Source organism: Pyrus communis, chromosome 6 (genome assembly GCF_963583255.1).
Source record: "Pyrus communis chromosome 6, drPyrComm1.1, whole genome shotgun sequence".
NCBI lineage: Eukaryota > Viridiplantae > Streptophyta > Magnoliopsida > Rosales > Rosaceae > Pyrus > Pyrus communis.
Genome location: NC_084808.1, coordinates 20,884,522 through 20,899,769, shown reverse-complemented (window position 1 = coordinate 20,899,769; position 15,248 = coordinate 20,884,522). Strand labels below are relative to the sequence as shown.

The 15,248-nt window shown below is 37.2% G+C and overlaps 2 protein-coding genes across 3 annotated transcripts; one reads left to right on the top strand and one right to left on the bottom strand.

Annotated features, from left to right (window-relative positions):
* Positions 1–3,298: 3,298 nt before the first annotated feature.
* Positions 3,299–3,829, bottom strand: LOC137736207 (cell wall / vacuolar inhibitor of fructosidase 1-like). The gene has a single exon (XM_068475528.1). The coding sequence runs from the start codon at positions 3,827–3,829 to the stop codon at positions 3,299–3,301; it is 531 nt and encodes a 176-aa protein (XP_068331629.1).
* A 2,534-nt stretch (positions 3,830–6,363) lies between these two features.
* On the top strand, positions 6,364–15,235 carry LOC137737192 (flowering time control protein FCA-like). Of its 2 annotated transcripts, none has more exons than XM_068476599.1 (19): positions 6,364–6,822; positions 7,106–7,176; positions 7,313–7,391; positions 10,473–10,555; positions 10,630–10,681; positions 11,120–11,187; positions 11,472–11,538; positions 11,628–11,707; positions 11,818–11,882; positions 11,994–12,050; positions 12,152–12,305; positions 12,614–12,685; positions 12,792–13,361; positions 13,847–14,047; positions 14,128–14,331; positions 14,406–14,444; positions 14,564–14,626; positions 14,721–14,757; positions 14,939–15,235. In XM_068476599.1, the coding sequence occupies exons 1-19, from the start codon at positions 6,612–6,614 to the stop codon at positions 14,944–14,946; spliced, it is 2,181 nt and encodes a 726-aa protein (XP_068332700.1). In that variant the 5' UTR covers positions 6,364–6,611; the 3' UTR covers positions 14,947–15,235. The 2 variants fall into 2 exon arrangements, with proteins under 2 accessions (XP_068332700.1, XP_068332699.1); XM_068476598.1 differs by having other exon boundaries at positions 14,712–14,757.
* Positions 15,236–15,248: the final 13 nt, after the last annotated feature.

Genomic DNA, 15,248 nt, shown 5'->3' with positions numbered 1-15,248 from the left:
GCTGTTGCACAACAGCATGAACATGTTATTGACATCCCTCCAACAATTTCTTTAAGCAAATAGCAATAACACGGTTCCAATCATTCCTAGTTGAAAACAAAGGCAACCTCAATAGAGTATTGTGTAAGTTTTCTAAACTTAACTGCACCATCTTCGTAACTTTGACCCTCATAAGAAATATAACTCTGTTATTCATTTGTTGCATAATGTTGAGGTCCATAAGAGCCATACTTACCCAAAAATTGGTTCTCATCTCCAATACTAGTAGCTTCACTTAGGCAAGACAACACACTACTAGTAGAAACAATAGACATCTCCTTCTTTGCTTGAACATAAACATCTGTATTTGAAATCAAGTTATTCACCAGTAGAAGGGTCTGAATATCTTCATTGCACTATAATAAACATTTTGGTTCACCTCCGTATAATAAGTATTTCAACAAAAAGCCTCTTGATGACAAACTTGGAAACCTCAAAGTTAATTGCCTCCAAGTAGTAACTCCATTTTGAAATTCCAAGTCACATAGTTAGAGTCATCAAGTTTGACAATAACAGTATTACCAATAGTAGGAATTAGAGACGAAATTGGCGATTGAGTAAGTGCCAACTGAGCAAAGGTAACCATTTTCAATGATAAAAATCACAATGTGTTCAATGCAAATATAAAAATTCACAAACGGAATCAATCAACAGACTACAACAAAGTAGAACAATCCACACCACAAATTATGCTACAATCTTTCAATTAACAACAATTTCCAAGAGAACAAATTCCCAAAAGCTAAGGTTTCAAACAAGATTTTATCAAGAAATCAAGATCACAACAACAATCTATGAGATATGAGGATGAACAATATCAGTTTCCTAAAGCACAAAGATGAATGAGCACAGCCGAAAACCAGCTATGAAACGAAGAATCCAAAAAATTAGGGTTCGCAACGATCACCGACGAATGACAACATCGACAAACTTCAACCACCGACAACAGCAATGAGCTTCAACACCAACAACTACGACAACAATCAGTACAGAGAGACTAGTGAGGGGAAGCAGAGGATCGTCGACCAATGATGTTACTCGTGATTAGCGATGATACCATGTCAACACTAGCTATGGAAGATGAAAGCTTAGAAATCTAGAGAGAGAGCTCGAAGAGAGAGAAAACAAATCCGCAACAAACTTTTCTCATTACCATTAATGAATTATTACAAGGGTTTATTTCACTATAAATACATGTCAGCATAACTAACTCAACATATACAATCCAGTGACACATGTCACAATCCTGACCACTAATATATGCTAACAAGGTGTGAGCTTATTTATATAAGACTAGACAGAGTTGAATGGTTATCTCCAACTCACTTCTAGGCCCCGTTTCATTATGCGGAAAGGAATTAATGGGAATTTGCGGGTGAAATTTGGTAAATGGACGTAAATGGTAAGTCACCTATCTAAAACAATAAATGATAAATGGATAGGTATCAAAAATTTTCTTTTGGTTACCGGGTCATCAAAAAATGTATAGTTATTATTTTTTAATTTGATATTAAAGGTTGAGATTAAAATATTAAAAGTACGTTCATTTATTCTTCACCCTTGATATCAAATCCAATGTTTAATGACCATAACAAAGAGATCATGACTCGAGTGTATATTGCTTTATTTCTTTCTCAGATAACTTACCAAAAACGAGTAATCCTTTTTATTTATCGTTGTACTTCTATATTTAAGATAAATATTGAGTGATGAAATATGCATACGATGTACCTACGATTTGATTCTAATATAGTCCAATACATATAAAGAAATCAAAATCCAGCCTAACATTCCACTTTAATAAACCAATTTGATTTTACATTTTTTTATGCAAAAAATCAATTAATTTCATTAACAAAAAAGATTAGATGTTGCTACCATATTAACCACGCTTTCCTTACTTCGTCCTCAATTAAAGTAGACATGAAGTTCAAATCTCTATTCGCGTTACGATCACACTAAAATATTACTAGTTGATGAGGCTGGTTAAACTTTATGTTGCTTCTTAACTTACCATTTGAAGTTATTTAGTACTGCAATCTAGTGATACTCCTCTTCACTAGTAAGTGAGATGTTTGAGGTTCGATTTTCGTCAAAGACGAATTTGAACCACATTATTATTAACCCATTGTCTATTCCCCTTCCTGTACTAAAAAAAAAACTCACCGTTTGGAAACACACTACTAAAAATCTCCTAGCAATAGCCACAGTACATGTTGCAAACAATTTGAATGAAATTACCATAAATAAAAGCTACCTGCTTTGCCCGTTACAACAAATGAGGGGTGGTCTAGGTTTTTTGCCAAAACTGAAAGTACTATTCGGTTTGGTTTTTCAATTTGTAATGGAGAAACCGAATTATTTTGCTTTATTTTTTATTTTTTCATTTGGTTCAGTTTCAATTCTTTTTTTTCATTTTGTTTTTTATTTGATAACCTATACATTGGAAAGAAAATGAAGAAAAAAAATATAGTGAATAAGACTATAACATTTTTAGGCTTTAAGTTAGGTTTACCTAGTCTTGGATTAAAATTTGGCTAATAATTTACTCAAAATTGATCTTGGAAATTGAATACCTAAGATAGATAAGTGAATAAAATATTAATTTATATCTCATTAGGTTCGGTTCTGTTTGGTTTTTGAACCACCAAATCAAAACTGAACAAAGGTTTTTGGTTTGGTTTTGTTTTGTTTTTTTTTTTTTTTCCGTTTTGGTTCCGTTTTTCGGTCTTTCGAGCCCACCTCTACAACAAATAAACGTTTTAGCGAGGTAAAAAGATAGGATATATAATAACAAAATGACACCATTTCTCATTTAAATGGCATTCCAAACATACTATAAAATGAAATGATTTGAAACAAACATTCACTTGCAATTTTAAAATATGACAACTTTAGCGTCCACAATATAAACAGATCTCACCTATGTTATACTGATTTAATCATTTAAATATAAATTCACTTACAACACATACTTGATGAACAAATTTGGTAAACAGAAGTTAGTGACTCCCAACATTGTTGCATGCTAAAACTAGAACTACTGCTAGCATGACATTTTTTTAGCCTTTTTCACAATTTCTATTGATCACTGCTGTTATCCAGTATGTATAAAACAACATGAAGATTACAGATTAATCAAAATTGAATTATCTAATTAATCATTTTAGGTGAATAAAAGATAGGATAGTAAAATAATCAAATTCAAACCGTGTTATAACTTCGAAGGTAAAACAACAAGAACATGTCCATTAATATATTAAATCAAAATTTTAGCAATTGCTGCAGCTATATTCGAAACATCCTGGAAACCTTTGTTCATATCTGTCAAAGGAGACTTGCCAGAAAAACTACTCTCACATGATTCAGCCTCGCCAGTGGCGCCGATCATGCCTTCCTCTGCAAACTTAGGGTTATCCGAACGAAAACCATGACTGGCTTCCGGGATGTCAGCTTCCAAAACTTTACGGTAATAGCGAGTACAATACTTTAAGGGTTTTTCTGCAGGGTTCTGCTTAAGCAGCTCCTCGATTTTGTTCACAACATCTGTTGCCTTAACAGTGGCTACGTTAACTATAATGAGGCCTAAGCCTGCAACGTCGGCGTACGCACTTCGAGGGTCTGATTTGAGAGAGGAGACGCAGAGATCGTAGTTTGGTGTTACTTTGCAGGTTTGGTCGATGAGATCAACTTCCATTTGCAAGATCTTCGCAGCCCTGCTGCAATGGCTTAGTGGAAGAAAGACTAGAATTAGACAAACTAGTAGAATGAGACATGTTGAGTTGTTCATATTTTGTAAATGATATACATATTCGCTAAGGTGTGAGCACATTTATATGAAACGGTATAGAATTAGGGTTTGGTCCATTAATTCTCATTTAACATCAAATTAATGGGTCCTGCCAAATATGAAATATTATTCTTCTAAAAAATATGAATTTTGTTTTAATGTGGGGTATTGTAGAAATTTTATTCCTTAAACGACTTTGCGTATACAATGTTTACCATATATAGGGTATTACTTAGCCCATAAGTGGTAGGAATACCCTATACTACAAGAAGCATAAATTAACGAGAAGGATCCAGAGATGTAGAATATAAAATGTTTACAATATATAGGGTATTACTCTCATATATGGAAGGAATTTAAAATAAAACTGCAATTGGGTTGATCTATGACACAAGGAAACATAAATTAAGGAGAAGAATTCGGAGATGGTGATTCTACGTACTATAACAGATGGTATCTTGATGTGTAATCCCCACATTAAATTCTTATGAATAATGTGTAACCACCACATTATATCCATTATCAGCTCCCTTGGTTTCCTTTTTATTTTTTATCATCTAATGGAAAAAAAATTATTATAAAATATCACTTGTATTGAAAAAATTAAATAAAATCACACGAGTGTTGACCGATAGTAATATGGTAGTGATTGTGCCTAGTATAATATACTAATTCAAAATTTTTAAATTGCCCTGTTACCACATAAGGCGACATTGTACTTTTGGCTTCCTCGAGTTAAACGATACAAGCAAAACCGGTGACCTCAAAAAATGCATCCATGTGAGTTGAACTCAAGTTGTATGTTTCAAACCTAGCTTTCCAATGACCAAATCCTTGAGGTTTTTTTTTTTGTCGAAAAAAAAAAATAGAAAAAAAAAATTGCTACATGATTATGATAAGATGCCTTATTAACACACAATATGATTATGATAATACAAAAGATAGCCCAAAACGGTCTATCACGATCTACCTAAGACCATCTCTACCAATGGGCTAAAAGCCAAATTCCAACCCCCACTCCCCCTAATTTCCCCCCCCCCCCCAAACCCACTCCAACGCAAGCCAAATCTTTGGGCTAAAAGCCAAATGCCAAAGTTGGGCTTCCCCCTCCCCCCACCCATGCGAGTGGACTCGCAGGCAGTTGGGCCAGTCTTGGCCCCGTCACTCTCCAACGCGCCCACGTGATGGGCTTGCAAACATTGCCCGACAGGGGTGGGCCCCTCTGTCATAGGCTGTCGGCCACCCAAAAAAACCCCAACGACTCTATTTTTAAACCAAGGGCTGAGATCTAAGGATTGTTGGTTCAACCAACGGTCCAGATTCGAATTTAATTTTTTTAGAATTATTTTAAAATACATTGAATCCAACGGTTGAGATCGAATATAATTAAATCTAACGATAAAAAATAAAAAAAAGATCTAACGGCCCAAATTTAAATCCACGGCTAAAATAATTAAAAAAAAATATTTAACTCAAAATTCACCCTAAAACTCTATAAATACCTATGTATTTGTTCAAATATCCACGCAAAACTCAATTTTCTCCTACAATACTTCCAATTTATCTTTCTACCATTTCTTTCCATTTCCAAATTGTTCAACATGGTAAGAGAGCATATTAGAGGTCGTAATTGGACCTGTGAGGAAGATGTTGCTTTATGCTTGGCATGGGTTTCTGTTAACGAATATGATGTAGTTGACACAAATCAAAATAAGAAAGTTTTGTGGGATAAAATCATTGCAAAGTTTCAAGAAAATTGCAATGGCGACGGAACGGTAGGTGAATTAAAAGTTGAAGGCTTGCTTTGTGGAAAATTTAGTGATTTTTCAATATTTATCGGAATTTAAATATTTTTAGATTAAAATGTTCATAAAATTAATTTATGATAGTCTACATATTTATTTAAAAAAAAAAAATTAATTTAAGGAAAAAAATAGCCTAAGTTCATTATTTAATAATCCCGGACTAAAATTTTAGGCCATAACGGTTGGAGTAGTAAAACTGTTTCTGGGCTAAAAGCTAAATTTTCACGGTTAAAAAATTTGACTTTTAGCCCAACCATTGGAGATGGTCTAAGCATGAAATATTAGAAACAAAAGCTCTATCTTGAATAAAAAATGAAACGCCTGAATACTCTCATACTGAATCGAGAAAAAAACCCATAAAACTAGCTCTATAAATATAAAGTCTTCAAGGAAACATCAAGTTAAACATTGTGCAAGTTCTCCGATGCATACTGAAAGTGCACATTTAAGTTAATTAGAGCCATTAAATCCCTTCAGATCAATTATCTTGTAGCTACAAAATTAACCATAGAAAAAAAATCAAACGCTGAGTTTGAAGTTTTTCACTGCCCGACTAAAGAAATAAAAGCCCAGGGGAAGCCCGCCAATGCGGCCCAATCATATCCGCGTTAGTCCGTTTGGATCCGATTAGAACTGAAAGTCGGAGCCATTAGCCGACCCGACTCGGTCGCCTCGACGCAGCAAACAGGAAATTGATTCTCTTTGCTTAGTACTTCCCTCTGAGTTTTACTCATTACGCTGTCGCAACGAAAGGACTCCACTTTGTCTTCGTCAACCTCCAAGTCTTCCTCTTCCGAAAATTCAAGCTCCAGTCTTGGCGCGAGCTAGGGTTAGGGTTAGGGTTCGGGTACGGCACGTAAAACTTCGCAAAGCTGGATAGCTACAGAATAGACCGCTATGGCAACAACGACGACGACGGAGATGACCACTACGACTCGGTCCCCTACCGTCAACCCTCTCGTTTCTCCGACACACCCATGAACCAGCAGAGCCACCACACTCGCTGCAGCCCCCCTAACTATCATGGTGGAGGTGGTGGTCGCGGTCCACACCGTGGCTTCGACATCCCGCCGCGTGAGACTCCCGGTGGGTTCCGGCCATTTGGGGGCGCCGGTGCCGGTGGTGGAGGGTTTGGTCCGAACTACCAGGACCCGCCTCCGATATCGGGTCAGAAACGAGGCTCTCCAGGTGCGCTGTTGTGATCTTCTTTAATTGGGATTTCATATAGCTTATGAAAATGAAATTCATTTACTGCAGCTTTGATGAATTTTGTTGCAGTTTTGTTGTGTTTTGCTTGAGCTAAGGCATTTAAGCAGTTTCAATGTACTTCATTCGTAGGAAGATAGATTGTAATGTTAGTCAATAACAATTAATTTTTTGGTATTTGCCTTGGCTAAAAGGCAATATCTTTTTTGTTTGGATTATGCTGTGGTTACTTTCTGCGTTGATCATGAGTTTGATTATCTTTCAGATCGTTTCGATAGAGGCAGCTTTGCCAAACTATTTATTGGATCAGTTCCCAGGACAGCTACCGAGGAAGATGTAAGTCAGTCTAATTATTACTGTACACAAATGCTAGATGTATGTTGTTGGACTTTTTCATCCATGAAATGGTGCTGGTTTAAATTGAAACATTTATGTCATGGTGTTTATGCATGTTAGTTTTATATGATGTTAGATTCGCCCTGTGTTTGAAGAACATGGAGAAGTGATAGAGGTTGCTCTGATCAAAGATAAGAAAACAGGACAGCAGCAAGGTACGTGCGTGCGCTAATTTTATGATATAATTGTTATCAGGAATGTCTTATTTCAGGTGCTCTGAGAGGCAGATGGGAGCATGCCAAAGCTCATCTTTCATCTCACTTTGTTTTCGCAACAAGTTTCACACTTGTTGGTTTTTCTTGCAACCTTTTATTCATGTCCGTCCTTTCAAAGAAGAAGAAGGCAAGACATGTAAACCAACTAAAAACCAGTTTCTGAATAGCAGTTGGGATCTTGGAAGACACTTAGGTCCTGCGCTTCTGATAGTGGCTGCAGCAGTGGGGACATTACCCAACAAAATATTTGTAATGGGAGTGTCTGTAGCCATAACTGTAGCTTCTTTATATTAGGAGTTTTAGAAGTGCAACTGTTGTACAAAAAATTTACTCAGACATACATGGATTATTGCTTTTGAATAGTTTTAATCACAATGTAATATGGAGGATTCCTTTGGTTTATCTTATCTTGGTGAATGCTGGAGTGCTTTGTGTGAATGACTTGGAATGTCATTTGTCACTTTATAAGATTGACAGGATGTGATGGATGTGAACTGTGAAGTTAGATGTTGTGAGAGAGATGGATGATTGGTGGATGGCTTGAGTGAGTTTGTTGGTTTTATGACTCCCATTGTAAGTTTCACGTATGATCATGGTGTGTTCATGGGGCTGGATATTTTGATATGGTGTTTATGCCCCTATCTTTGTACGCATTTTAAGCTATCAAAATGTGGTGGAACTAGCTTTTTTTATTTGTTTATTCCTGGTACGGTCTCAGGATCGTTGTATGCATGGCTAATACCTCTTTGGAGCATAGGGTCTGATTTGCATTCGGATGTGTTAGTTGAAAAGTTGACTCATTTGTCTCTTTATGGTGCTAATGTGCCACTATAAGGAAGATGTGGTTGTGTGTTGTTATCTTATTTTGTTATCTTATTGAAGTTGGTAATCTGGAGTAGCTCTCATGTGGCTCATGTTTTGAGTAGTGTTGATGCAGCTGAACACTTTCAGTACCGGACTGATGTTTAATGCTTGTGAGGTTATGTGTGGTTGAGATATGTAATATTTTTAGGGCAAGTATTTTGTTTGGCCTTGTGGATTTTTATATTAGTTTTATCTGTCCTTGTAGTAAGTTTACTTTGTAGAATTCAGGGATCTTATTGTGAAGTTCAACTGAGTTTTTTGGTTATGGAATTCCATCTCTAGCTAGGGGTTTCCAACTTTAGAGCTGATCTTGTTCCCACTCCCCAGTGATAGGGAGCGCTGAGCAAGTATTGCCTTTGTTTTGTATCTTCATAGATTAGTAATATCTATAATTTCCTTAGTTTTACATTGAAACTTACCTCCCTTGTAAATGCATGAAAGTGTTGGAGAAGCAACTCTGAAGTTTTGGTATCTAGGAATATTGTGTCAAATCGTCTACACTTTTAGATGCTATGGTATCTTGAGTCGACAGTTTTCCCTTTCTGTTTGTGTGGGTGAATATATGAGTTATTTTTTGAGTTTGTGAAAATTCAGCCATCAATCAGGCTGATTTTTTGTTTTGTTTTACGTATCTATGTGGTTCTAAATATCAAGATATGCATTGGGTAATTCAATCTCATTCATCGACTTTTTGATAAGGTGAAAGTTCATCATATATTTGGTGAAGTTTGTGATGCAATGGTAGACTTATGATATATGTCTTTGGTTATGGTGCAGCTAAACAGTCTTTCTCTAGGATTGGTGGTATCACAGAATACAGTTTTGTCTATGGCAGAAAAATAGTTACTTTTTCCTTCAGTTATTGGTTTACTTGAATGATCTGATCATCCTTTAATGTGCTGATGTTTAGCATGCACAATATCAGTATAGTGGACTCTTGGCTTGTCTTGAGATTTGATTTGTAGTGTAGCCTGGGAGGTGGAACTTAATCCAAGTTTTCACATCCAGAATCATAGTAACAAGGGCAAACTCAACTAGTTTTTATGCAAAGCTCATATAATTTCCATGGTTTGGCTTCTGAAGGTGGTATTTGTGGCCTCTGAAGTCCCCAGTTGTAATAAACTGTCATGGTATGAACACGTGCATATTTTCGTTCTAGACTTGTGATTGATTGTTCTGAACTATTCTATGGAAAGTTCCTCAGGTTTGATTCTTCCTGGACGTCTGTTTGATAATGTCTGTCAGTTCATTGTATACTAAGTAGGGGACTTTACATTGGCAGATAGTTTACAGTGTACTAAGTAGGGGCGTTTAAATACTTGTTTATAATGACTAAATAGGATGTTGAATAAGTAGTGATATTTATTATATAGGATACTTCTGAAATCAACTTTTTGTTGATTTGTTGAAATTTAATTAAATCTGAAAGGTGTGTCAGATGCAAGAGTTTACTTTTGAGACAGCCAAGCTGCTGGGGATGGCTAGTGTGGTGGCTGTTTTTTCAGGATATTTCTTTGTAGGAAGCTTTGTGATGTGAAATGCTTGGGATTTGATATTCATCCATCTCTGGGATTTACGAAACTTTTGATGAATGGTGTATTTTGATGGCATATGCATGTTGCTTTGATGTTCATTTTTGTGCTTTTATTCCAATTACAGGACAATGATCCTGAAATCAAGTTTGAATTGTTGTCCTTTTTTGATGTTATGGTTTCTTTTGGCTCCTCAAGCTTCCCACCAGTGTGTGCCAAATTTATGAGAAGCTTACTGAAAACTTATGTTATTTGGAAAGAAAGGGTTTGACGAATACCTTTCTTTTATACTGATATAGTTTTGAGACACCACAACCATGGAATGTTTATGTTTTGGGGTTGTTCCTAGATGTGTGGCTTAAGGTTATGGGTGCTCACACCATTTTTCTAGTCAATGCTCTCCCTTTGCTTGTACATGCACTAAGGAATACGATGTGTGTGATTTATCATTTTATTTTTAGTTGTTTCTTTTGAAAAAGTTTGTTTTGCTAGCATATTAGCTTGTAAATACGAGGTTTCATGTGTTTGTGTCTGGTTTTAGAAACTTTTAATGTGAATTTAATATGGATATGGACCAAGCTGCCTATCTTTGTTTTTTTTACAAGGGTATAAGTTGCATATGCAGGTTGTTGTTTTATAAAATATGCAACCTCAGAAGAAGCCGGTAGGGCAATTAGAGCTCTGCATAATCAACATACTCTTCCTGGGGTGAGTTTGTTTTACTGTTTGATTTTCAATCGTCATGTAACTAATTTATAGTTGTTTCACTCTTTTTACTCCAGGGAGCGGGTCCTATCCAAGTCAGATATGCTGATGGGGAACGAGAACGCCTTGGTAACTTTCATCTCAGCGTGAATGTTTGATTGTTCCATTTTTTTGTGCAAATTTTATCATGACATGTGTATAGCCTTTTTAGAACTCTTTCCAAAAGATTAGATATACTGCTGGTTCAAACGGTCAGTCAAATCTTGGCTTGAGTTGGAGCCACTTATGAGAGGACATGATATGTGAGAAGGAACCTCATTTAACAGAGTAGTCTTGTGCTTGATTTTCCTTGATCTCTTAAGCCCTTATTCACCTATGAGTGGTCCTCAACCAATTATGCTCGTACCTTTCGTTTTATATTTTTTCATCAAGACCATAGTGTGAACGGGGTGGTATCCATTTGGGGGAAGAGAGGAGGGGGGGGGGGGGGGACTTTTGTATTTCAATGCACGTGTCTAATTAATATATAGTTTTTCCATTGTTGATGCCAACCCTTTTTGATGGTAGGTGCGGTTGAGTACAAATTATTTGTGGGATCACTGAACAAACAAGCTACTGAAAAGGAAGTTGAGGAAGTATGTTGTAACCCAATTATCTGTTATCATCTAGGATTAGTATTTTTCAGTCTTCTTATCTCATCTTGAAACAAATTAGCTATTCTCTTTATTTTAGAACCACAATCTTACTTTTCCTTTATAGACACGTTCCTTTGTAATTCAGAGGAGATATATATACACTCTCAGCTTAAAGCATAAAACTCTTAACTTCTGTTTATTAGAGTTAGTGCAAATTTACTGTTTGAAGTTGTAAATGCAGCTGGAAAAAGCAAAAAGTTCCGATTACTGTTTTCTGTTTGCAGATTTTTTCACCATATGGTCGAGTTGAAGATGTTTACCTCATGCGTGATGAATTGAAGCAGAGTCGTGGTATGTTTCTCATTCATATTTAAAGTTTCGAAATATAAGGAAAGCGCTCTTTATGAGATTTATGCATTCTTTGAACCATTCATGTTTAGGATGTGGATTTGTAAAGTACTCTCAGAGAGATATGGCATTGGCAGCTATAAATGGTCTTAATGGGTTCTATAAAATGAGAGTGAGTGTTTTCTTGTCTTTTTTTTTTTCCTTTGGATTAACTTTAGTGTAATATTATGTTATCAAATGCTATCCAATTATATCACACATATTTCTTTTCCTGCACATCAGGGTTGTGATCAACCACTAACTGTCCGGTTTGCTGATCCCAAAAGGCCTAGGCTTGGAGATTCAAGGTTTCTTCCTCATTGTGCCTTCTTATTTTCTTTGGCCGCTGTGGTTTAATCTTCTTGAAGTATAAATTTTTGTAACAGATTCCTAAATGTTTTTGACACTCTTCTGTTTAGGGGTCCTCCATTTGGGGGTCCAGGTTTTGGTCCTCGATTTCAAGCCCCAGGGGCAAGGTAATTCCCACCATTCTCTGAATATTTCTATGAAGTTTTTTGTCTGGAGTTTTCTTTGTTGTAGTCATTTACATTCTCTGTTTCTAACTTACTCCAAACAGACCAATGCCTAACTTTGGCAATCCTATACGCGATCAAATTCCAACTAATGTTTGGCATCCAATGAGTCCAGCAAACTTAGGACCATCCCCAAGTCCTGGCTTTGTGGGCACTTTGCTTCCTAGGTCCGGAGACATGTCATTGCCCTTGAATTCGGTAAGAATAGTTCAGCTATTTTGCAACATTGCTCCGGTAAGAAATGTCCCTTTTCCTGTGTTCGTGTAAGACAATCATGAAAGGCATGCAGATGCTGTAGTTAACGCATCTGTAATGATTCTTGATTGGATGGTTTTACCGTAACCTTGTCACGTCGTCTGCAGCTGAAGATGAAAGGGTGGCTGCAGGGGCATTGTGCTTTTATTGTTTATTTTATGATCCATATTTTCTAGTTTCTTATTAGGGTTTTTCGTTATAAGTGTGTTTTATGCCTTTAAAAGTCTAATGATTTGCTCCTTAAATTTAAGGGTGGCCATGGCGGCTCAGCAGAGGGTCCTCTTCCTGGAATGCAAGTTTCATCTTCTTTAACATCACAAAAGGTACAAAACTTTGTTTTAATCACATGGTAGTCTAAAGTCGAAACAATTATTTCTTATTTACCCATATTTCACTGTGAAAATAATAGCTTGATTGGATCTGTTTCAGAGTTTTAACCAGTCTATGCCACATGTCGGCCAGCAGATATCTCCATTACAGAAGTGTTTTCAGTCACCTCAGCATTTGCCACCATCCCTTGAACAGCACCCTCAAACTTCGGCATCAAACTCACACACACAAACAGTGCGGGAGCTTGGTCCGGCTCAACTTCCTCATTCTGCTGGTCAAGCACCATTTAGTCAAGCATTACCGTCACAACAGTTTATTGGCTTGGGTGGACAGTTGTCTGTTCCTCAGCCTGAGGTTCAGAAAAGTTCATCTTCTGCTACGGCACTATCAGCCCCTTTGAATATCAGCTTACAACCTCAATCCATGCCCACCGCAGCAAATCAACAGCAGCTTGGTTCTGCTCCTGGTCAGCAACAACTGATTCAGCCTCTTCAGCAGTCACCCTCTCAATTAGCTCAGATGCTGTCGCAACAGACACAAACTCTGCAAGCAAGCTTTCAATCATCTCAGCAGGCGTTCTCCCAGCTCCAACAACAGTTGCAGCAAATGCAACCATCAAATCAGGGTTTAGCAGTGCATCAGAATCCCCTGGCTACCAAACAGCAACAGGTATTTGAAGATTAGTCAATTGTTATCTTGTAGGAGTATGTGGTAATTGGAAGTGCCAGATGGGCTACCGTGAGGATGTAACTTTAGTTGCTAAATGGATCAATTGCACGACTTGTGGCTCTAGAACTGTAGAAACTATGTTTTGATTTCCAAAATATGACTAATTAATTAGACAATAATTTGGAAGTCGAATTTATTGTGCATTTACAGCGTTGGGCTTAGGTTGGGATGCATTCTGTTTTTTGTGGTTCATTCCACCCACACACACACTCAACGCCTTTTTTAAGCCATTCGGTTTTTTGATTTGGTCGTATTTGTAACTGTGGTTAGTAAGCCATGCATTTTAGCTTCTGCATGCATTTGTCCCAGACGTGGATGTTGGTTGCCTATCAACTGGATTTGTCTGTGATGCTCTATTGTTTCTAGTTCTAGTTGTCTTTACCAACCCTTACCTTGTAAGCTGAACATTATTTTTGTTCCTGCAGTCCCAGTGGACTGGTGTTGCACCACATACGGTTGCCAGCACCACTTCTTCCACACCAACAGTGGATGTGCCTTCAGTCACATCTGTTGCTCCAGCTGTTCCTGGAACCCAGGCTATAGCTCCTGCAAAATGCATTTGGACAGAGCACACCTCACCGGATGGATACAAGTACTATTATAATAATGCAACTGGTGAAAGCAGGGTAAGGATTTTGTCACTCAGATTCCCTCGTTTTGGCCTTTTGTCTTCAACTTGATTAATGCTGCTTATGTGAACTTGTAGTGGGAGAAACCTGCTGAACTTATATTGTTTGAGCAACAGCAGCAGCAACAAAAGGCATCAGTTCAGCAGCCTCATGCCCCATCACTCCCTCCAAATCGGTCTGTGCAGCAAATTTCTCAAACCCAACAACTGCATCATCAATCTCAGCTTCAACCACAGTTCCGGAACAACTTGCAGTTACAACAGCCCTCGTTTTCTTCATCGGTCAGTGTTTCCTAATGGTTCCTGGTATGTTAAAGATTTGATTGTGGTTACTAACTCATTAATTTGAATAACAGTATCTGGCCTCTGGAATTATAGGTCACCAAAATGTTCAGGTAAATTTCGCACCGACTAGTACCCAGATAATTCAGATTCACAATAAAATTAAAAATATATAATGTTTTCCCTAACCAGTCCATTTTTAATTGGTTATTTTCGTCATCTGTGTCTCCAGGAAGGAAGTTATTCACAATTACCTACACCGAGTTCAGCTGGTGATCCTTCACGCTTCCAACAGGTATTCAATTTTCAAATTCGGGTGCACAGTTTATTTTAAAGTTTTAAGTATCACGAATTAATTTTAGTTCTCTTTTTCGGCCAAGGGGCTTCAGGCTGCTCAGGAGTGGATGTGGAAGAATAAACCAACAGGTTCTAATAAATTATTTTCGTTCAAATTCTGATGTCGGTTTGGGTTTTAGAATGAGAGTTCATGGCTGTATGGCCTTGTGCATGGTTACAAACCGACACTCAGATCGCTTCTTATGCACTGAGCATTTGTCTACTGTGTTTACCCCTTTCTAAATTGGTGAACATTTTTTTCAATCTCCAGGGGCTTGAAGTGGTAGAGTGTAAGGTGGCACGTCGTCAACAAAAAGAATAGATGCTGGGAGGAAGCCAAACGTTAGCGTATTTCTATAAATTTTGATCACGACGCAGCCAATGGTCCTTGCTAGAGCTTGAAAATGCTCGGTAGGATGTGTAGTGGAAACGTTCTTCAGCTCTTAGTTCCTTTTTTGTGAGCATTTTCTGTACCATTAGTACTGGGCAACCAATTGCCTAAAATCGAGTTGTAGGATATAATTGTAAAACATAGAAATCCGATAATTATCAGATAAATATTAGTTTAGCTTGTATTTAAA

What these genes read in the sequence shown, in the direction of transcription:
- LOC137736207 (XM_068475528.1), bottom strand. Translation starts at nt 3,829, where the DNA reads ATGAACAACTCAACATGTCTCATTCTACTAGTTTGTCTAATTCTAGTC.
- LOC137737192 (XM_068476598.1), top strand. Translation starts at nt 6,612, where the DNA reads ATGAACCAGCAGAGCCACCACACTCGCTGCAGCCCCCCTAACTATCAT. An exon ending in GGACAGCTACCGAGGAAGAT is followed by an intron (nt 7,177 to 7,312) that starts GTAAGTCAGTCT and finishes ATATGATGTTAG; the next exon opens with ATTCGCCCTGTGTTTGAAGA. An exon ending in TAGGTCACCAAAATGTTCAG is followed by an intron (nt 14,445 to 14,563) that starts GTAAATTTCGCA and finishes CTGTGTCTCCAG; the next exon opens with GAAGGAAGTTATTCACAATT.